This window comes from Oryx dammah, unplaced genomic scaffold (genome assembly GCF_014754425.2).
Source record: "Oryx dammah isolate SB20612 unplaced genomic scaffold, SCBI_Odam_1.1 HiC_scaffold_28, whole genome shotgun sequence".
NCBI classification, from domain to species: domain Eukaryota; kingdom Metazoa; phylum Chordata; class Mammalia; order Artiodactyla; family Bovidae; genus Oryx; species Oryx dammah.
Genome location: NW_024070212.1, coordinates 82,153,309 through 82,177,743, shown reverse-complemented (window position 1 = coordinate 82,177,743; position 24,435 = coordinate 82,153,309). Strand labels below are relative to the sequence as shown.

At 40.6% G+C, this 24,435-nt stretch overlaps 1 protein-coding gene across 4 annotated transcripts in view; it reads left to right on the top strand.

Moving 5' to 3' along the window:
• Positions 1-24,435, top strand: part of NFIA (nuclear factor I A) — a 408,349-nt gene that overhangs the window by 255,293 nt on the left and 128,621 nt on the right. For all 4 annotated transcript variants that reach the window (XM_040232718.1, XM_040232715.1, XM_040232717.1 and 1 more), the window contains exon 4: positions 6,109-6,183. In XM_040232718.1, the coding sequence (XP_040088652.1) occupies positions 6,109-6,183 (75 nt within the window). The remainder of the gene's footprint in view (positions 1-6,108; positions 6,184-24,435) is intronic.

Genomic DNA, 24,435 nt, shown 5'->3' with positions numbered 1-24,435 from the left:
GAACATGTGACTAGAGGTAAACTAATTTACATAGTGCTTTAGAGGGCTGCTAAATAAGGGTGTCTCAAGGTGCTCATCTGAATCGCTGAATCAATATTTATTGCACACCTAGAAAAGGGATTGTGATGGGCTCTGTGGGCAGTCAGATCAGAAGACATAGCCTGCTCTTGCCTGGTTTGTTGTAGGGGTGCTGAAGGAGGATAGGAAGACAAATCACTGTCAGATAAAGAGAAGGAGCCTACTACAGGAGGCAGGTCAAGCTGATGCCCTAGTCAACACGATTGAGCACAGCTGATAAGCATGGACTGAACCGTGGGGGACGGAGACAAGGAAGGAGCCACATGCCCTCCGCTTGGGTGGCTCAGAAGCCAGCTGGGAGTTCACCGAAGCAGGAATGAAAATTCCAGGGAGGAACAGAGTTGATGAGGTCAGCTTTTCTTCAGGAGCAGGAGAACATGAGTTCTGTGAGAGCAGTGTCTTCAGGATTTAGTCCAAGACCTGCGCATCACAGACAGTCCCAAGTACTTGTGGAATGGAAATGGCCTGACCACAAGGGACTCTTTTCCTTTGAGGAACTCAAGCATGAAAAGGTCTGGCCATTGGCTTGTCTTACTAGTGATGGAACAATATTTACCATGAGAGAATAAAGATTACAGACATCCCTCCATATGCATGGGCCTTGTTTCCAGGACCCCCAGGGATACAAGAATCCTCAGATGCTGAAGTTCCTTGTGTAAAATGGCATGGTGGCCTTTGGGATCTGTGGGTTCTGCATCCCCTTATATGGAGAGCAGGCTGAACATTTGAAGGACCCGTGTATGCAGTGTGCTTCCATCCATTGGCTAGATGAAATTTGATAATTTAGAGCTGAGAGCCTTTGCTCTTGTTTAGTTGCCAAGTCATGTCCAACTCTTTGCAGTCCCATGAATTGTAGCCTACCAGGCTCCTCTGTCCATGGGATTTCCCAGGCCAGAATACTGGAGTGGGTTGCCATGCCCTCCTCCAGGGGATCTTCCCAACCCAGGGATGGAACCTGCGTCTCTGGCCTTGGCAGGCAGATTCTTTTACTTTTGAGCCACTGCAAGCTTCCTGCCTTTGTTCTTTCAACAGAACAAGCAAACATACCACCTCATGTATACACTTTCCTCCTCAAACGCATCACCTCTGTTTCATGGATGTTCCAACTTTCTTTAAAGGCCAGCCCTTCGGATGATTTGTTACCACTTATTTCTTCCCTGACCTCTGAACTGCTCTGCAAATCAAGCTTTTTTCCTTTAAGAGGTAGATATTCAGTTCCTTCATAAGATAAAGGGACTTCTAATAGCATTTTCCATAATAACTGATATTATCGAGGTAAAGAAAGCTGCTTTTCCTAACCACCCATAAAAGAATTCAGCTTTTTGTATTTCTGCCTCTCTAGAAAGTCTAATCCCTCCCCACTGTGAGTATGACAGACTCCAAGGTATTGAAATCTGTACTCTAATTGTGAATTCATTGAACAAGACTTCAGTGACTGAACTTTTTTAGCCATTTTATCTAAAATGAAAAAGAATCTGGTCCTTATTTCAATCTCCTATACAATTGCTCCTGAACCGTAGTTCAGAATTGAAGAGAGTCAGAACAGTGTGCAGTCTGGCTTTTCATCTAAGGCATACTTAACCAAAGTATATGTTTTGCACTCATTTCTGAGAGGCCCTACTCAAAACGTAAATCCTGGGACCTTTGGGGAATGTTTACTCAGCTTCCCATCTGAAGATCTTTCAGTGCTAACATCTGAATTGAGAATTAAGTACTTAAATTTGCCTTTGTGTTGTCTTTTCTATTTTGCTCTCATCTTGCAATAAAGTAGACCACCCAGATTAGTGTTATTTCCCTGAAAGTCATTTTTGTGATTTGGTTTGCGTTAGTAAGAACAAAATATTAATCTGCTCAGGTTTGCTTCGTTAGCTGTGTCATTTTTTCCATCATTTCTCAGGTTTCACTTCTCGTTGTTGTCTTCTAGAGTTCATCAGTGGGTTTCCAAATAATTGGTGAAGGAACAAAACCAGTTTCATAGTCATTTAAAGTTACATGGAGTGTTTACACAGGTCTTTCCTTGGGGACTTATTATAAACACGAAGTAGTCAAGGCAACGTGACTCAATTTCATGATACTGTGAGGGGACGGTTCCTTTAGGATTTGTGAATACTTCTTTTTTATTTTTCTGGTTTTTGTACACTGACATATATTTCATCTTCTAAATTACAGACATTCCACTAAAATAGACTTTAGGAGGCAGGTTGCTGGAAGGGGAGGAGGATCCAGTTGTTATTTTTACAGTGACTTTCAGGATCATACAAGATGCTAGCTTAAGTGTGGGACTAGACTTTTTTTAGCCCCTTATGTCCATTGAATAATGCTGTCCTTTATCCTGTTTTTATTTGGTCTCCCAAAACATGAACCATAATCACAACAATAGGACAACCCAGACACTTCTCCTTAGGGAACCTGCTGTCACCTTCTTGATTGGAAGCTTTGTCTAAATGGCTTGTCTGTCCTGTCCTTGTCCTGTTTAGTTTGGAGGGACTGTTTGGGTGGTTCATTTTAATAGTTTTTCAGATGCATATTGGCTTGATTTCACTGGTAGAGATGAGAGAGAATAAGAGACAGAAATAAGAAGTTCTGTCAACATTTTTATAAAAAAGGAAAGAAAGCGTATTGAGCCCAATTTGAGCTGTGTTTGTTCATTCTGAACCATGTCTGAAGTGCATAAAGAGAGACCTTCCCTGCCCACTGTTTCTAAAGCTCTTTCCTATTTGTGTCCTTAATATTATTTATTCCCTTTGTTGTCATTGTTCAGTCGCTAAGTCATGTCCGACTCTTTGCGACCCCAGGGAAGCATGCCAGGCTTCTCTGTCCTTCACTACCTCCTAGAGTTTGCTCAAACTCATGTCCGTTCAGAATGTGATGCCACCCAGCCATCTCATTCTCTGTCAACCCCTTCTCTTCCTGCCCTCAATGAGTCAGCTCTTTCCCAGCAACGAGTCAGCTCTTCACATCAGGTGGCCAAAGTATTGGAGCTTCAGCTTCAGCATCAGTCCTTCCAATGAATATTCAGGGTTGATTTCCTTTGGGATTGACTGGTTTGATCTCCTTGCTGTCTAGGGGACTCTCAGGAGTCTTCTCCAGCACCACAGTTCAAATGCATCCATTCTTTGGCACTCGTTTTCAGCTGTATCTAATCCTAGACTATAAATTTCTTGAAGGTAGGGACTGTGTCTTAAACCCTTGGCCCAGTGTCTGACACAGGGGACACAGAGGAGGTGCTCAAGAAGTATTTGTTGAATAAATGAATGAATCATCAGATTTGCCTGTCAGAGAGACATTTCTGGCTGCGGTGTGGGAAGCAGACTAGAGGAGAAGCCAAGACTGATGATATAGACCGTAGGAGGCTGTCCCATCATGCTGGTGAGAAGTGGGAAGAGCCAGGGCCACAGTCAAGAGGGAGAGATGGAGATATGCATGGAGTGGAATCAGGGGGGATTCGTTGCATGTGGGTGTTTGCAAGAGGCGAGAGTCAGGGATGACATAAACATAGAAAATGAGATGAACGGTAGATGGCTTGTTGAAGTAGGGAATTCACAGAGTAAGAACAGATTTTTGGAGAGAAGAAAAGGAACTTGACTTTGGACATGTTGGATCTAAGGATACCTGTAGGCTATCTGGAAAGAAATATCTAATAAATATTTTGATCTATGTTTTTGGAACCCAGGAGATAGATCTTGGCAAAAGTTAAAGATTTGAGAGTCAATGGCCTATAGATTCATTCATGCACTCATTCAACAAATATGCACTTGCTAACTGCTTTGTCCCAGGTATTAAATACAGTGATGAACTAAGCAAATATTTTTCTAGTTTTCACACATATCACAGTCAAGCCTGGTAGCTGGTAGCATGGAAATAAAATAACACAGGGAATATGTGATAAGTAGAGATGAGCACAAATGGTGGAGAACACCGACATTTAAGAGGTGGACAAAAGAAAAGGAGCAGGATGATGGTTTGAGTGGATGAACACTTGGGCGTCCCCCTCCCAAGGCCTTGTGCTAATCTAAGTTTTCAAAATACATTGGTTGCTTTTTCTGGAGGCAGGATTAAAGTATGTTCACATTCACTCTGCTTAGAAATTCATGTTAAGTCGTCCTTAAAATGAGGAATTTCACAGGTTGGAACTGAAACAAGTATCAGCCCGCAAGCAAGTGACACAGACAGAGATGAGCAGGAGCTGGAGATCAACCCAGATTTTCGCGTTCAGCTCTGAATTTCCTTGCTATTGTTAGATGGGTCTTAAGTCAAACTTAAATGCAGGTTGTGGTTGGATTTCCTTTGTTATGGGCTGTGGGGTAAATGTGATGTTCACATTGTCACAGTAGAAAGAGATATTATGCTGTGTTTTGCCAGGACTTTGAGTTTTACTTATTTATTTTTAGTTATCAGTTCTTTTAACCCAAGAGGCAGCAACATCTGAGGCACCTACCAAGTAAATGTCAACTGAATTACCTGGGTGTGGGTTGTTTTAAGAAGTGAAATTTCTTAGTCACTTTTTCAAAGTAATTTTGTCTTTTTTTAAAAAAATGGTGGTGTATATATGTGTTTCTCTTTTTAATTGATAAAATGGCATAAACATTATGTGAGTTTCAAGTGTACAAGACAATGATTCAGTTTATGTATATACTGTGAAATGACCACCACAATAAAGTGTAGTTAACATCCATCCCCACAGGGTGCCATTTTATTTTTAAAAAGCAAAGTATGATTATTGCATATTCTAAAAATTAGAGCCACTTCATCTAAAGTATCATAAATTGTGTGTTTGATGTAAAAATTAACTAAATATTGTCTTTTAATTCTCAGTCAAAACATCTTTCTTATGCTAAAGTCCAGTTTAACCAAAAGAAAAAGAATAATTTGTAGGTCCTTTTATAATTCTTCAAAACTTGGTGATTTCTTTTTGCATGCGTTTATGTGCATGATATTTAACAAATTTATTGGTGCCTAGACAGGTAAACTTGCTTCCTTTTAGTAGTGGGCAAAATCTAACTTTTATCACTAACATAAACCATATTTATGAATTATTTGTTATACATTCAGACTAGTTCATTTTCTAACATTGTGTTTCTTAAAGATATGTTTCTTATTTCAAAGAACAGTTATTAAAAAATAAATCCCTTCCACCAGCTACTTCTCTTTGACCCTATTTTTCAAACAGGATATTAACACTAGTTCTATAGACAGATCTCTCAACTAGATTCCACCTGTGATACTCACAAGCAGAACACTTTAGAGGCAGAGAGGGAAATGACATGCAGAAATGATGTATTTCTTGCCATTTATAAATATGTTCCTGAATATACCATAAAAATAAATAAGCAGTGGATAATTAGATGTAATATCAGATATCTTAAGGGAAATTAGTTATATCCAGCAAAAATAAAGCAGATGCAAAATTCAGAGATTAAATCATTTTCAACTGTTGATTACCTTTTTAGAAAGTTTTATTTGTGCCCAAAAGAATTTGTGTTTATGGTTCAAGGTTTGGGGCTTGTTCTTTACAGGCTGGCTTTTTAAAGAGTCACACTGTGGTGCCTCTTGAAGTGAAGGGAATATCTTTAAATCTTGTTTGGTTTGAATGAATGGATAGCTAATCCCGATCAGATGTTTCTTTAGAGAATAATGTTTAAAAACTGTTATGGAATTTAGCTATCCTAGCTGATTCTTAGGTAGGGTGTTTTCATCCCAGTTGTGAAGGTCTCAGAGGTCAGCCAAGGTAACCATTTATTTAAATCGTCTTTTGTTTCAGATTTCCTGTTGAGCTCTCTTTTTTTTAACCATTTCAAAAATCACCCAGTTGTTGTGTCATAGCTTTCCATAACCCTTAGATTCAAAGATTCAAACCAAAAAACCATCTACATAACTAAATGACTGTACCCTCCCACATAACTCTAACTAGAACAGAATATGAAATTAGACTTCACATTTTCTAATCACAATGAAACTAATATTTGGAATTCTCTTGTCAAATGTCTTCTATTTATGACGCTTTTGTTTCTTTTGTTTTTGTTTCCCCAGGACATTTGGGCTTCCAGGACAGTTTTGTCACATCAGGTGTTTTTAGTGTGACTGAGCTAGTAAGAGTGTCACAGAGTAAGTATAATTTTGCCTTGATTTGATACAGTTTTGCCTTGGGTTTTTGCTTACCTTTTGCCTCCTAAAGACATAAATCGCTTTCAGACTCTCTTTTTCATACACCTTTTGGAAGCATTTTGCCATGTAGTTTGTTTGAAAGCCAAGAATTTAAGTCAGGAAAAATTAAATATTTTAATGTGAGACATAGGGAAAGAACTGAAATCCTGAGTGTCTCAGGTATTCCCTAGCTTAGAGTGCGAACCTGGTTTAAAGAAGTTCTGAAGCTTCTGGATTTCTAAGAAATTCAGCATTTTAAAAGAATTTGTTTTTGACCTTTAAAAGGATGCTAATGCCCATAGCGTGAGTGACACCCCGCAGCATGATCATTACCAGCTTGTCAATAATCACCAACAACAGTGAATTAAAAGTACCTGTCACCACCCTGTCCCATTGATCAAAGGGTTATTGATTGTATTTGGCTATGATATAATCCAGACAGTCCAAGGAGAAGGTAGAGGATTCCCCCTGATTCCCTGTACCATGCCACACAGACACACATATATACACTATTGCCGTTCCACAAAGACTTCTCTTTGTTTTTATTTAAAAGTATACCTACATCGACTATACTTCAAAAACCTAATAATAATTTTCATCATATTTCAGATAACTTTGTAGGTCTTGAAAAGATCATATAGGCCTCAGGCATTGTGCCTGTGGTGCTTGATGGTTTAAAATAAAACAAGGTTCTGGCTAACATTAAAAGAACACATATCTATACTGACTATGATATTCTAGGTCCCAATACCAAGGGAAAAGATACCAAATGTTTAAATTTTATTTTTTAATCCCCTCTCTACTTCAAAATGTCACTTGTAGATAAAATTTGCATTGTTGAAATTGGTTTCAAGCTGCATCAAATTCTTTGAGGAATGAGGTGGAATAAAAATAAATATTTTTATTTCAAGTTCATACCCTCCATTCACTGTATTACAGTCTTGCAAGCTTGACTGAGTAAGCAAGTCAGTCTCATGACAAGATGTCAGATCAAGCAAGGCAAGCTATCCTGATTCTCACAAGCTCAGGTTCTGTCTGTTCTTATTTCTTTTTCCTTTTTTTTTTTTTTTTTTTGTTCTTATTTCTTAAAAGTCCAGAAAGTGGGATACCAAGGCATGGGCAAGGAATACAGGGGTAGAGGGAAAGAGAATCTGTCTGCTAAGCATAGCTTTTCATGTATGTTACGTAAAATTAATCCTTGCAATAAACATGTCAGTTAAGATATTACTCTCATTTTTACACATGAGTTAAATTAAGGATCTAGTTAAGTCATTTATCCAAAGGCAAACAAGTAGGCAAAAAGTTAAATCTGTGTAGTGCTAGAATCTATACTTTTAGACTAACCCAAAGGAACTTGAAGAAATCTGCAGCCTGAGACTAGACAGGGAAACAGCAAGAAGGTAACCATGGTTAGTGTTGGAATTCTAGCACCAGGAGGCCTTGGTTGATGCTGTAATGTTCTGGTGTAGGGATGTTGGAAACCTAGAGAATGAAGCATTATGAGCAGCAAGTTTATGACTTGGAATGGAGAAGTTGCTGCCATATTATGAAGTGTTCGAGGAGTACCAACAGCGAGCTGGAGACTAGATTTTCTTGTTAACTTGGAGGGTATATTGCTGCCACAGCACAGCTGATTAGCCATTGACAAATGGTAATGCATTCATATGTATATTTTTTACTTTTTAAGATTTTTAAAAGGTGATCATCATCCTACTTTTTTCTTATAGTTTTAATAGTAATATAGAATATAAGAGTATAACTGTCTTAATGGCATTACTGGGACATAGATTCATTCATAGATCCCTTACAGGATATCACCTTAGCCTTAATGAGTAAAGAAAACCCTTTTAAGATTGATGCCCAAGACCTTTTGTAGTCTACCCTGGCTGCTGTGCATTCTTTTAAGTTTTTATTACTGTCAGTGCCCTAAAACCTAGGCCTTTGTAGGCCAAGGCCCACACTGCTCACCATCCTCAGAATCGCAGCCTTCTTCCACGCTGTGTCCTTTAAGGTCTTACATCCCGAGGCTTCTCAGGGCCCATCTTGACGAGACTTCCATTCAGTCTGTCCCACACGGTTGCCAAGGAAATTCTCAATCTGCCTTCAGGATTGCCAGGGGCTATGGTTGGACCGCACATTGAATCTACAAAGGGACCTGGTTTGTTTCCTGTCCCTGTGTAGAGGGCCGTGTTGCTGATGCCTGGCATCCTGAGCGTCCTTCAGCTCCCAAATGCTTTTCGATTCTGCACTCTGCTGTGTAATCGCTCTAGGATTCACTCACACATGGCCTCATGCTGACTGAAACTGTTTGGCAAGAGTGGGACTGGGCTGTGTCAGCGAAACTGTGGCTTCAGGCCAAAGTGCCATGCAGAGCCCCCTCCCTCCCGCAGATCTATAAGCCAGGTCTGTCAGGGTCTGTGTCTCAAGATTGCCTTGTCTGCTGGGGGAAGGATCCCCGGCTCATGCTTCCCCACCCACACACTGTTCTGAAAGACTAAACATTCAGGTCACATGATGGCGTCAACATCCTTAACCGTTCCTTACAGTGTTGCCCCCTTCCCCACGGTAGAGATGCTAAGCATCCATTTAAACGCGGCAGTGGACACTTTCTCCTCATAACTGGGGCTGGGGTGCATTTGCAACCCTGAGATAGAAATAAGCTAACTGGCATGTAAGTTGATTTCATGCATGATGTTAGTTCTGGAAGGAGCATGATGCTAAACTAATATGAAAAATTATAGTTGCTAGAGTTTATCAAGTACTAAGTACCAGGCCTTGTGCTAGACATCATTCAGTCCTCCCATGGTTGCTGTTATTGTCCCTTTTTATAGATGAAGGAATCAGTGATGCTCAAAGTTCAGAAACTTGCTCTTTTCATTTTGCTGTACTCAACTGCCTGCAGACATTTGGGTCATGACCTCTCCTGTAACCAACTGTAGGGCTTCCCTGACGGCTCAGTGGTAAAGAATCCGCCTGCCAATGCAGGAGACCCAGGTTAGATCCCTGGGTCGGAAAGATTCCCTGGAGAAGGGAATGGCAACCCGCTCCAGTATTCTTGCCTGGAGAATTCCATGGACAGAGGAGCCTGGTAGGCTACAGTCTGTGGGGTCACAAAGAGTCAGACACTACTGAGCGACTAACACACACCCTCCTATAACTATTATAGAAGCAAACAATCCAAAGATTCTGTACTTTTACTAAATTATGATTTCTTATTAGAGTTGATAAGCTTTTCAATTATTAATTTGTGCATTAAAAAATTAAAATGATTTTCGGGTAGACCAAAACAAGTAAAGTACTTAATTACAGCTTTTTCCTGGATTTGTTTTCAGGTTTGATTTTTTTCTTTTTAATGAATAGACTTTAGAGAAGTTTAAGTTTATTGTTTTAGATTAACAGATCATAAAGAATTTCAATATGGCTTCCTCCCCAATTTCCTCTCTTATTAACGTCTTTTGTTAGTGTGGTACATTCATGTTAATTGATGAGCTGATACTGATATATTATTATAACTCGTTTGTAGTTTATATAAGGGTTCTTTCTTTGTGTTTTACATTCTATGTGTTTTGACAAATGCATCCATTATTACAGAACAGTCTCACTTCTTTACAAATCACCCGTGCTTCCCACTTCCCCAACCAGGGATCCCTTTACTCTTTCTATAGTTTAGCCTTTTACCTGGATGTAAAAGGTAAAAGTTTCTAATGTCCTCACTGTCTTAGAATTTCTTCTGCTGTGTTGCACAGTTCTTATCTTCCTCCTGTCTGTCCTAGCCCCACCCAGTACCCCCATCACCACATACGTGGTCCAGAACATTCACACTGATGGTGGCCTTAGCTTGAAAATTTTTCCTCTTTCTGGACCTTTTGAATTTAATTTTTAAATTTGCTAAACAAATATTGACATTCCCCAGGTTTCCAGTTAGTTTCTGTTTTTAGTTTTCCTCCTTTTAAACTTAATAGAGGAGGGAGATGCTATTTCAGTGTTTCCTCATGAGGATTCACTGAAATAACCGTGTGCTAAGTTTGTTGGTTATAATCATGTTACTACAGGGTGGCAGTGGCAGAGAAACTCAAGAGTTGCCAGCTTAGCCTTGCGCATTCAGAGATGAGGGTCAAGTGACAAGGTTGCTCGACATTTAATTATCCTTCTCACTTGCACACACCTGTTAGAATCAGAGGCTCCTGCTGCTGTCTCCCAGCAATTTCCCTCTTTCTTTACCCCCTCCATGTATGTGTGTGTGTGTGTGTGTGTTTATGTGTGTGTTAGTCGCTCAATCGTGTCTGACTCTTTGCAACCCCACGGACTGTAGCCCACCAGGCTCCTCTGTCCATGGGATTCTCCAGGCAAGAATACTGGAGCTGGTAGCCATTTCCCTCTCTAGGGGATCTTCCCAACCAAAGGATCAAACCCAGATCTCCTGCATTGCAGGCAGATTCTGTACCATCTGAGCTACAAGGGAAGCCTGTCCGCTGTGTACCTAACTTTTAATTTTTTACATCATCTGGAGTCCATGAAAAGCAAAAAAGGATAGTTCTGTTTTTCTTAGCAGCAAAGCAAGTCTGTAGTATAAAAGTAAATGTACATTCATTCTTTTCCTACCTTTTTCCTCCCTGTGCTCGGACCATCTGAAAGTAGTTCTGGTTATTTATTACTTTGTTCTGGGGGAGGGAGGGTGGAATACAGACCACTAGACACATTGCCAGAGAGAAGGGAGAAGTCTTCTCTGCTCTGGGGGAGGGGGTTTACAAGTGCTAACAATGAGGTTCAGAATCACTGAAGTTGTTTTAGCATAATACTGTGAGGAAAGAGACAGGAACCATCTGTTGAAATGGCTCTGACATGATGCTGCATTTTCAAACAAAGCCTTCTAGAAGCATTTTCAGATGGGTCTGTCTCCCATGAAGTTGCTACAAAGAGAGCCCACTCCACTGGCGGCTGAATGATGCCACTTAGATAGCGCTCTCTGTCAGCACCCTCTCTTGTTTATTTGGCACCAATGTTTTCCTCAGAGTGAGTGCTTTGAGGCTGTCAGATATTCATCCTGGTATGAACCCAGAAAATCCTCCTTAAAAAAAAAAATCCACTCCTTCTGCCCATTTCCTTCTAAAGTGCTGACTCTCTTACTTGAAGTTGGTGGAGTGACTCTGAAACCTTAAATACTTCACTGGGAAAGGAGGAAAACCGCAAATACACACAGGCCATTGTGACTCTGGCCTGACGGGTTCTAATTTTCTAGCCGTGGTTTGTACACCCGAGCCGGCTGCAAGGGTTAAGTAAACTTCGTGGCTGGGGATGACTTCATAGCCCTGGAATTTTGAAAAGGCAGGGTTCTCAGTACACTGTGGCCAGCCTTAGAATCTTTGGGTGTGAAAACCACTCTCAGTTACCCAGACTGATTTGGGGTTCCCATTGCACTGCTGCAGAATCTATTAAAATCTAGCAGCTGAACCGTCCTGGCTCTGCCACAAAGCCAGGCTGCTGGGTGGCTACAGAATTCCCGAGGTGTTTGTCAATGGAGAGCAGGAGTGAATGGAGGAAGGCGTCTGCTCAGCCTGGCATGAGGTGGCACCCTAGTGGCTGTTTGCTGCTTTAGAAATGCACACTCTTCTGTATTCTCACACAGGAATCGTTGCTAAGATCCAACTTGCAGTTCATTTGTAAAATTCTTTTTGAAGTCCCTAGGTCCTTTGTGCGTCTCTGGGGAACCCACATCCACACCCTTGGTTTTCTGGCCAGCAATTTAGTAGGAACTCTTTTGGTAACAGTCTAACCTGCCATGATGGAGCTACTACAACAGAATTAACTCGCCTCCAAGGTACAATGAGGAAATGAATCTCTTTGACAGGGACAAGCCCAAACTTGAAAAATTACAAAATGTTCTTGCAAAGAAAGACTCATGAAGAAATTAGTATAGGATAAAAGATTCCGAATGTCCTTGTCCTCCAGGGGTGCTGTTTTAAATATTTGCTGGATTTTAGGTCTTCATTAAAGTGGAGTAGATATGAAACTTTCTTTTCTGAACAAGTAGCCTGTTGGTTCGCCTTTGATCAGGGCATGGAAATTATGTTTAAAACTAAGGTTATATTCTTACGCAAGTTCTTCTTTTGAAAGAAACCATTTGGGCTTGAGCATTAAGGGAAGAACCAGAAAGATTATAATAAAAAATAGACTGCAGCCCTAGCGTGAACAGTGCCTGTGACCTTGCCTCTTGTTTGCCATTACACAATTCAATGGCAGTCCACTCAAACTATGCTCTCGATCAATATCCTATTAAAGCAGCACAAAAAGTCTCCATAAACTTAGTGGTTAGCTATGTTTATAAATGGAACTCGGCATAATTAGATGGTCAATAGCAGGCTCTACTAGTAATTTTAAAATGAATCTCACACATTTTCTATCTATAGAAGTCAATGGCACCTCTTCCAGAGTGAGGGTATCATGTGCAGCACACAAAAGAGTAGCAGTTCCTTTTAAAAAAAATCAAAATGCCTATCTCCAAAGTGCAGTTTTTCAAGAAAATCTGTTGCATTATGAAATAGAGAATGCTGATTGGCCCTGTATCTGTTTTTCACTTTGCCTGTCAAAGCTACCTTATTCTGAATGTATTATGACATTGCAAATGTTTTATTTTCTAGTTTTAATCAGCCCTTCATAGAGAGATAAAGTAATAAATATTGCCATACTCTTAGGAAGAAAAAAAAAATACCAGTCTTACTGGCTTAATTTAGTGGGTTTCCTCTACTATAATTCAATAAATTTTCAAAATAAATACTGAAATTGAGTTAGTTCAGAAGGATGTTTTATAGTATAAATTTTTTCTTTTAATTTTTTTGACGTATTTGGGGTGAATATTTGGACAGTAAGGCTGGCAACAAATGGAATGAACTGGCAGTAATAGAAATTTTCATCAAACTACTCATTCTTCTGAATCCTGGCTCACACTCTGTGTGGCCAAACATGATTTTTTTTTTCCTGTCCTACTCTCTTCACCTACTTGAGAAAGAGCCACATAAAGTAAAAAAGTGCTCCCACCCTTAACCTGCAAATTGAAACGTGCATATACCCTATGTTGTTGTGTGCTCTGGCAGTGGTGTTATGATCACCATCTCAGCTGAAATTAGAGCTAGGATAAGAACAAGCTCATGACATCTGCTGACCCATCAGTCAATGCTGTGCACGAAGGGTGTGTTACACACACACCCCTACAGTCTTCCTGGTTGAAGCAGTGAGTTCTTAATGGCAAGATTTAGACAGCCTCTCATTTTCTTTTCTTAGCTGAATCTTCTGCTAAATTTGCCAGACTGTGAATATTTTTATTGTAAAGATTTGACTCAGGAAAAAGCAAAACACTTAACACCTTGATGTATACACTATTTTGTTATGATCTCTTCTCATCTGTTCCTCTATTTATCATCTTTTCTCGGTAATTCTTTCTTTGGATGATATATTACATAAAATCATATGCAAGATGGCATCATGGTATTATAAAATAGTTACAGAGATAATAGGTAACCTGGCTCTGCGAGGTGACTTTGGGCAACATGTAACCCTTCTCAGCTGTGTTCTCCTCATAGCTAACCATCATTTATTCAATCAGCAAAGATTTATTAAGTACCAGTTGTGTGCTGGGCCTGTGTCTGAGTAATGGAAATAGAAACCCCCTTCAGGAGTGTTTCAAGGATGAAGTGGAAAATGTCAAGCATCTAGCTCACAGTAGATGCTCAGCAGTGTAACTACTGTGATTATTATTGAACAGGAATTCTGTCTCTGATCTTTCACTCAGAGTTGATCTTTGAGCCGACTGTACTATCAGCAAATTTATTTAAAATATGTGTGTGTGTATGTGCTGAGTGTGTGTGTGTGTGTGTATAAATTAACAGGGGTTGGTTATAGAATTCATGTTCTAAAAATCAATTTATTACAAGGACCATTCTAGTGACCCCTTCAGAGTTAGTAATTCTGTTAGAATAAGAGCATGCCAATACTAGATCTAATTCGTTTACTTTAGGAATCCCCAAAATTTTTATTCCTCAAGCTTTCAGCCAAAGCCTATGTTTCTATGTTATCCTGGAAATTTCTCTTCCAGGGCTTTGAATGGATAGCAAGATATTTAAAAATTCTCAGTCTAAACACTGACATGTTAACAATTTTTTAAGTGGCCAGCCATACTGTGGGTTTTTTCAGGTTTAAAAAGTATTTGGTTTTGTAGTATTTGAAAATTTCACTCTCTTTTTCATTATGGACATAAAAATCCCAGCATGCTGGAGGTAATTTCTGCCAATGTAGTTTTTAGTAAGTCTTTATTTATGCACTCATAAGCCTCGATTTTTACAGAGCAGATATTTATATTCAATAGGTAACATTTAGGGAACTAAAAGACATTTTAGGGATTTCCAAAAGCCTGATAGAATTCTTATATTACCCCACAATAAGACTTCAAATACTATGTTGAGATTTTTGTTGGAATGTAGTATCCTCACTAAATCTTGCTGATTATAGAGACCATTGCTGATGACTCTATAGGCATGTCAAGGACAAGACTGATGGGACTCACACTCAGAAAAGCCACATTTTAGGTCAGATATTGGGAACTGATTTAATCCAATATGTGATTGATATGAGGACATACTAGCACCCAGAATTTTTCAATAGATGGAAGAGGAAAAAAAACTAAACAGGTCTTGCTGAAAATATTGAGAATTGTTGAAGATGGCTGGATTTGTAGGTTGTAGGGATGGGACTCTGTTGACATAGTTTGGTTTCCTAATAGCTAATAGTCAGATAGTACCAGTGCACTCTTGGTTAAGGGGCTTACTTTAGAAGCCCATCCCTGGTTTATAGACCATTGTGGTGAAAAGACCTCTTAGGCCATCAGATCCATCCCCTGTCAGAAAAGACTTAATCCCATGGCCCAGGCTGTATCGTATACTAAACGTGTACCACATTCGACCTCAACCAAAACCTGTGACGAGATGATACTCTAAAATGCAGATAATCAGTGTCGGTCCCAAAGGCAGAAGCTACAAATGCGAGAGACGTGTCAGCATCACTAACCCCACTGTGGGTTGCTCAGCTGGACCATGTGTCTGGCTCTTCACCCAGTGAAGGCACTGCCTGACACTCAGAACTCTAAAAAGAAAGAAGTGACAAGGGTGAGGATGAGATAGTCGTTTTGCCAGTTACGTGGTGGGTGATAAATATTTTTCTATTTAAATCTTATTAAATTCATCTCTCCAGTAACCAGTGATGAAGGAAAGACAAGGAGAAATGTGTGTTTCACCTCTGTTTCTTTGGCAGGTATCTAGATATCTGGGCTCAAGCCTCTGCTCGGTCACATGTTTAGCTGTGTGATCCTCCTGATCTTGGTGCTTAACCGCACAGCTCGTTTTCTTACTTGTCAGTGAGAATAAATACAAATACATATTCCATGACCCCATGCAAGGATGAAATGAGATAATTCAAATAAAACACCTATTCCATTGCCTAGCACACAATAAATGCTTGATAAATATTAGTTCCTCACCATTTTTCATTAACAAGCTCATATAATTTTAGTTCAACTTAATAATCATCTGTTGCATGTGAATATATGAAGCATCAGTTACTGTGTGCTTAGAATACAGAAATAAGTAGCAGACAGTCCTTTGCTTTATAGAGTAGATATGGAAGTTTATTGAGACCCAGGACTGGAGTTTATGATTATCGATAAAGTGCCTGAGTATGCTTTATTTACAAATTGAATTCCTAATAATTATCTATCAAAGATGAACCATCTTCATGGCTCATAGTGGGGAGGAAGGAGGGCATCAGTGAATGGTTCTTATTTTAGGAAAAGGAAAAATTATTTTAGAAATAAAAATTCCTCTGTTTATCTTCTTGCCACCCCAAGCACACATATTCCTTACCTTGGGTACTCAAAACATGAATGTGTAAAAACGGTGCTCTGTGTTAGCGATGCCTTTGAGAGGGTTAAAACATGCTGCTGGGTTTTGGCACTTAATACTTCATTTCATAAAAAACATTGCTTCAATCTTATAATAGAAGGGAAGTTCATTTTCACATAGAGGGAAACCTCTGTTTTAGTTCAGTGCCTGTCTTTTATGTTCCATTCTGGAAAAACACACTCCCTGCCTTCATTGGCCGGATCTTTCAGAATGGAAGAAAGGGGAAAGGAGACCAGCACTTGGTTTACAGACCAGAAATCTGCTTGGCAAAGGGGTTGCTGAAGACTGTGGTGTCGGAGCTGCAGAGAAAGTACCTTTATGATTGATTTCCATTCAAGTCAGACTGACTGCAGTGTGGTCATTTTTCTAACCCATAACTGCTCACACTGCAGCAGTCTGCTATCTGCAGGGTGTCTGAATTATAGCAGTCTATGTCCGTGTTCCCTCTTACACAAATTACTTACACTGGTTTCTTTTTCCATGCAAATTCATCAGTTTTACAGCCCCTCGTAGCCACAGTCAGGAAACTCTGGCCGAGAGCACAAATTGATAAAATGAGTTAATTTTACTATACTTATTTTTTTTCTTTCTAAAAGCCCTTTCTCATAGGCAGTGTTCAGGAAGCATATTATGGTGAAAGGAAGATAACAAAGGAGTTGAGTTTTCTTGCCATAAATTACTTTCCAAGTTAATTCCCTTTAACGATGATTCCAGATTTGCTTGAGTTTTCATAGCATTGTACGTTTACAACTGCGCCTTTGATAGAAAGAAGACCAAGTGTTTTCCCATGTTCACTCCTTTGTGCCTGTGACATGGACTTTCTTACAAGATCTTTGCCACTAGCATGCAAAACAACACTAAATTGTGCTGGGCCCTCAGAACTGTGTGCTGTTGTTGGACTTTTTTTGTCCCCTCTAGTCTTAAAGTACAAGTTCACAAAGTCTCAGTGAGTATGTACTCTAGAGAGAAATGTACCTCTCTTTTCTTTCAGTAGTTATTTTAGAAGTTGGAAATCCATTACTAAATCCTCATAGTCTTTCTTGGGGAATACCTGTTGGCCATTATTCCATCTTGTTTAGTTGTCATGCAGATTTGAGGGAGGGCCAGGTGTGATTTTTAATCTTTAAAATGTAAACACCACCAGAGCAAGGGTTTTTATATATCTTGTCCACTGATGGATCTCAAGCACCTGGAGTAGTGCCTGGCACATTAGAGTTGCTCCATAAATATTTGGTGAACAACAACCTCAGTTATGCAGATAATACTGCTCTAATGGCAGAAAGCAAAGAGGAACTAAATAGTTGGCGTAAAGAGCCTCTTGATGGTGAAAGAGGAGAATGAAAAAGCTGGCTTAAAACTCAACATCCAAAAAACTGAGATCATGGCATCCAGTCCTATCACTTCATGGCAAATAGAAAGGGGAAAAACTGGAAACAGCTACAGATTTTATTTTCTTGGACTCCAAAATCACCATACACCATGACTGTAGCCACAAAATTAAAAGATGCTTCCTCCTTGGAAGAAAAGCTATGACAAACCTAGACAGCATATTAAAAGCAGAGACATTACTTTGCCGACAAAGGTCCATATAGTCAAAGTTTTGGTTTTTTTCACTAGTCATGTATGGATGTGAGAATTGAACCATGAAGAAGGTTGAGTGCCGAAGAACTGATGCTTTTGAGTTGTGATGCTAGAGAAGACTCTGGAGAGTCCTTTGGACAGCAAAGAGATCAAATTAGTCAGTCCTAAAGGAAATCAACCCTGAATATTCCTTGGAAGGACTGATGCTGAAGCTGAAGCTTCAATACTTTGGCCACCTGATGTGAAGAGCCAACTCACTGGGAAAGACCCTGATGCTGGGAAAGATTGCAGGCAGAAGGAGAAAAAGGCAACAGAGGATGAAATGGTTGAATGGCATCACCAACTCAAAGGGCATGTGTTTGAACAAACTCCAGGAGATAGTGGAGGACAGGGAAGCCTGGGATGCTGCAGTCCATGGAGTTGCAAATAGTCAGACACGACTGAGTGGCTGAACAATGACAACCGAATGCAGCCTCTCAGAGAAGATGTGCTTTTAACCATAGAGTGGGCACACTGGTCGTTTAGGTAATACTCTCCACTGATTCCCGTTAAGCAAGTTGTAAACTCAGTGCCCTGTCATCTCCCAGGCAGAGTAGCTTGAAAGTTTGGATAGAAAAAAATTTTTTTCCATCATCCTCTCTTTCCAGCAATGCAAGTCGGAGCAGATTGTCTCTGGTGGATGGCAGAAGTTCAATAACCACAACCTTATCCAACTACTAATGTGTACTGAAGAGCAGGTCATTAAGAGGGTTGGCTACTAAAGTAACCCCTTTCTTCCAATAGCCCACATTACTGTAATGATTCCTTAATAGCAAACCATTTATTAAGAAATGACACAAAGACTACGTTCTACAGATGACAGGAAAGAAGGGTGGGGGCAGGGGGATGAATGATTTAGGAATAAAATCTAAGAGACAATTCCCCAAAGTTAACCTTTTGAGGAAAACTCCTCAGTGGAGCAAAAATCCACAAATGCTTTAGGTTGGACTAATCGCAGTGCTAATTAAGAGCAATGAGAAGCTCTTTCTCACCATTTATGTGTATTTACAGATTTCTAAGTGTCAGTTTGTACTGCTTAAAGTTTTGGGGGAGGGGGTGCAAATGGAGAAAATAGATATTTACTCTTCTTAATTCAAAACATATTTATTGATCATCAGCTGTTTGGGGATATAAAAAAGACTGTGGGATCTGTAGGCTTAAAGGCTACCTGGTGTAACCCCCGAATTTCATGACCTAGGAAAGTTACTAACCCTCCTCATGCCTCAGTCCTCCCTAGTGGTGTTGTGAGGATTAAATAGGATGAGGTGCTTAAAGCCAGTGTCTGCCCAGAAGTGATGCTTAGTCAATGTTAGTCCTTGTTGTTGTGATGGTGATGACCATATCAGTGGTGTAAATGGTGCTGGTGGCAGTGGTAGTGGATTCTCGTTTTTATTATAATTATTACTAGCATTATGAAGTCCAAAGAGCTTAAGTGACTTAACCAAGTTCCTCTGGTGGTTATTGGCAGGGCTAGACTCTATAGACAGTCTCTCTGAGGCCCTGACCAGCACTTTTTCTATGCCCTGGGATGTCTGTCCTTACAGAGCTTAAATTGCACTCAATCTAGTTGGGTAGAAAATCTTATATATTAATAAGAGATAAAAAATGATGAAGCCTATGGTCAAGTACACATGGAGAAAAATCAGTTTCACAATATATCAAGCAGAAAGGAAGTGTTGTGGCTGGTCCAGTCCTTCCTTAGCATCCCCATGTTTGATTGGCAGTGGCCGTAATCTCTATACCAAACCAGCAAGCAGTTAGTCATTAGCTTCAGAAGCCCAGCTTGACATCCTGGGCAGATGCGTTTCCCTGATTTGCAAAAAGGACATAATACCATCATTAGCACATTTCATTATATGCATCTTTTTGATACTTTATTAGAATAATATGATTATTTGCTTATTTATGCCCTTTCATTGTGTATAATTAGAAACTTGCCTTTTATACCTTTTCACTATCCTGGAAGAGGTGACAGATACCAACTGTGAAAATTTTATTTTCATCCTCGACAGCATAGTTTAGGCCTCCATTCCCTTTGGCCAGGACTCCCAAACCAACCTATCAACTGATTGCCCCACCTCCAGAGTTAGAGTCACCCAGTATTCAATCTGTGTGCTGTCGCTGTGCTAATATTCCTCATGCAGGCACACTCAGTCGTGTACAGCTCTTTGTGACCTCATGGACTGTAGCCCATCAGGCTCCCCTGTCCATGGAATTTCCCAGGCAAGAATATTGGAGTGGGTTGCCATTTCCTCACCCAAGGGATCTTCCCAACCCAAGAACTGAGCCCACATTTCCTGTATCTCCTGCATTGACAGGCAGATTCCTTACCACTGAGCCACCTGGGAAGCCTGCACTAGGCAACATTCCTCAGATTCAATAATTATTCTATCACTCCCATTCTCAGAAAATGTCATGGATCCCACAGATCACTCTCTTACCTCCTACCTCCAAACTTATGTTACGTACTCCTTTTTGCCTAGGAAACTTCTCCTATCTCCTTCTGGGCCTCTTTAAACCCTCACTTGCCTTGAGAGCTCAGCTTAAGCAACCATTCTTCCGGGAGGCAGCTCTTTTTCTGATCCCACAAGCCAATAAGATCTATTAATCCTTTGAACCTCCCTAACACCTGACCTGCCTCTTGAGAAACCTATATGCAGGTCAGGAAGCAACAGTTAGAACTGGACATGGAACAACAGACTTCCAAATAGGAAAAGGAGTACGTCAAGGCTGTATATTGTCACCCTGCTTATTTAACTTATATACAGAGTACATCATGAGAAACGCTGGGCTGGATGAAGCACAAGCTGGAATCAAGATTGCCGGGAGAAATATCAATAACCTCAGATATGCAAATGATACAACCCTTATGGCAGAAAGTGAAGAAGAACTAAAAAGCCTCTTGATGAAAGTGAAAGAAGAGAGTGGAAAAGTCGGCTTAAAGCTCAACATTCAGAAAACGAAGATCATGGCATCTGGTTCCATCCTTCATGGGAAATAGATGGGTAAACAGTGGAAACAGTGGCTGACTTTATTTTTGGGGGTTCCAAAATCCCTGCAGATGGTGACTGCAGCCATGAAATTAAAAGACGCTTACTCCTTGGAAGGAAAGTTATGAAAACCTAGATAGCATATTCAAAAGCAGAGACATTACTTTGCCAACAAAGGTCCGTCTAGTCAAGGCTATGGTTTTTCCTGTGGTCATGTATGGATGTGAGAGTTGGACTGTGAGGAAGGCTGAGTGCCGAAGAATTGATGCTTTTGAACTATGGTGTTGGAGAAGACTGTTGAGAGTCCCTTGGACTGCAAGGAGATCCAACCAGTCCATTCTGAAGGAGATCAGCCCTGGGATTTCTTTGGAAGGAATGATGCTAAAGCTAAAACTCCAGTACTTTGGCCACCTTATGCGAAGAGTTGACTCATTCAAAAAGACTCTGATGCTGGGAGGGATTGGGGACAGGAGGAGAAGGGGACAACAGAGGATGAGATGGCTGGGTGGCATCACCGACTCGATGGATGTGAGTCTGAGTGAACTCTGGGAGTTGGTGATGGACAGGGAGGCCTGGCGTGCTGCAATTCATGGGGTCGCAAACAGTCGGACACGACTGAGCAACTGAACTGAACACATTCTAGTCATTTCCCCTGTGAGCTTTAACACATTTAGCCTTGCATTAGATATTCAGGTATAATTTTTTTATTATTCCACTAGGTTATAAACCCTGTGGGGGCAGATACAATATATACCCTTTTATCATCTCAAGTTTAAGACCGATAGTGTACATGAAATTCAGGGTGGTATGGCAGGAAAAGCCCAGCTTTTGAGGTCAGACATCCTTGAATTTTAATCCTGGCTATCTCTCTTCCTTGCCTTTCTGTGATCCAGGGCAAGTGATTTAACCTCACTCCAGGGCTTAGTTCACCTCATCTAGAAAGTGTACCTTTCCTGAAAATATTGTTTAAGATTTAAGTTAGGTATAATAAAGTGCTTCTCAAAATATGAGCCCCCAGGTACTCAGAAAAGCCTACCAAAAGGCCACCTTTTGAATTGTTAGTGACTTGGCAAGACATCCTGTTCTCCAGATTAGAGGCACTGAGAATACCCAGTACATTGCAGTGATATTTTGACCATGACCTCTACCCTCAGATATAAAAAAGCCTTTCTCTTTGGCTGGCACAGTTTCACTGAATCAGAATCCACTCCAATAAACTGACATGCATACCAACCATACACACAGACAGGACTGGATGATTTTTCCTTACAAGACTCTTTTGAAGAAAGCAGAATTTGGATCTCTGAGTTATTAGGGTTATGTACCCAGGTGTGAAACCCAGTCTCATTTCAGAAATTTAGTGAGGTTTTAAAACTCAAGACATATATAATCAGTTTGCCAAATCCTGATGTTATTCAGCAGAAATCAATAGGTGCTAAGGAAGGTGTCACATCCTGCCAGGACACCCTGTCCGTGTTGTTAGATTACAGCTACCGTGTACTAAGCAGCTCACAGGAAGGAAATACACAGGCAAGTTAAGGAACGTTTCTGTGGGCTTAATTATTTTTTTATTCTCTCTGAGAAGTGGACATACCGTATGCACATGTGTATTCTTCTTCCTTCACCTATTCTGGCTCCCTTGACATTTTAAACATATAATCAAGACAAAGTACATTTTCTAGAGTAGAGCATGATAGTGTCCATGCATTCTAAATCACCTCAGTCATGTCCAACTCTCTGTGACCGTACGGATTGTAGCCCACCAGGCTCCTCTAGCCGTGGAATTCTCCAGGCAAGAGCACTGCAGTGGACTGACATTCCCTTCTCCAGGGGCTCTTCCCAATTCAGGGACGGAATCCACATCTGTTATTTCTCATGCATTGGCAGGTGGGTTCTTTACCACTAGCGCGACCTGGGAAGCCCTAGAGCATGATAGATAAAAGTGTTAAATGTAAGAGCAACTGGATGTTCCCCAGCAGATAGAGGGCCTCAGACTTCTCTCATTAAGTCCATCTTCTTTACATTTTGCTCTATGTTTTCTTCCAAGAAGGTGTGGGGTCATCCAGTTTCCACAGTGCTCCATCCGGCTGAAGCCTCAACCTTATCTTGAAACTTGTGAAGAAAATCTAAATCTAAGGCTTGGATAACTAAGCCTTATCCTCTGTTTTAGTTAACAAGAGATGCCAATCTCTAAGCTCCATGAAGGCACAAACTGTAAGCACCTGTTAAGGGACTTCCCTGGTGGTCCAGTAGCTAAGACTTTGCACTCCCAAGGCAGGGGGCCTGGGTTCGATCCCTGGTCAGGGAACTATATCCCATATGCCACAACTTAAGAGTTCAAATGCTGCAACTGAAAAAGATTCTGCATGCTGCAAGGAATGATGGAAGAACTCGTGTGCCACAACCAAGACCCAGTGCAGCCAAATAAGTTTAAAAAAAAAAAACAAAACACCTATTATATGCTAGGCTGCTAAGAGGGGTCATGGGTGACCCATGCCCCCATTACAGCAATCCCCTCTGCACCCATGGCCAATTTAAGGCATAAAGTATTACGAAATCAAAGGGGCTGCTGCTACTACTGCTAAGTCACTTCAGTCGTTTCCGACTCTGTGCGACCCCAGAGACAGCAGCCCACCAGGCTACCCGGTCCCTGGGATTCTCCAGGCAAGAACACTGGAGTGGGTTGCCATTTCCTTCTCCAATGCATGAAAGTGAAACGTGAAAGTGAAGTTGCTCAGCCGTGTCCGACTCTTACCGACCCCATGGACTGCAGCCTTCCAGGCTCCTCCATCCATGGGATTTTCCAGGCAAAAGTACTGGAGTGGGGTGCCATTGCCTTCTCCGAATCAAAGGGGAAATTACACAAATAAGTTTGATATAAAAAGCAAATTAGGGAATGACTAGCAAAATTATTCATTAGAACTCTGTTTACACTCATTGTCAAGCCTAACCATTTGTTTTGGAAGTAAAGACCTTCCTTGATTAGAGCCTGTCATTGAGAGATGTTTTTGAATTTCAGAAAGTCTATGTGAATTTCAGTATTTTCTATTCCTTAGCAGTGACTATTTTTATATAATGATAGTTGTGATTAAGGTTTAGCCATTGCCATTATCAAACAACTGAGTGTTTACTTTGGAAATTGCTTTGCCCCTCATGCTGTTTCTTAATTCCATAGTTTTATTATGGCTTCACAATCTCCCCAGTTTCCCAAGCATCTGTCCTAGGAATTATCCTGTACTACTCCTTTTCCACCATTACCACACTCCAGAAGTCAATACATGTTCTCAATTTCAGCTCCTAAACAGCTGTCTCCAGGCTCCTCCTTTCTATCCCTTGGACCATGCCCCCATCTTCTCTTATTTAAATGACTCGACTGCTCTCAGTCGATTGGTGTTATTCTTCAGCTGGTTTTATTGATTATATTCTTCAGCTGCCCCTCCACCCCATACTTATCCTCCTGACAGGTGGCGTGTCTAGCTTACAGGTACAGATTTGACAATAGCATTCCTGTACTTTGTTGTTTTTCCGTTGACTAACAATCAATTACACGTGACTAATGCTTACTGACTGCCTCCTAGTGTAAGGGGTTATATTAGATACTAGTAGCATAACCCCAATAGTCCTGTTATAGTGGAGTATGATAAGAGCTTCATAGC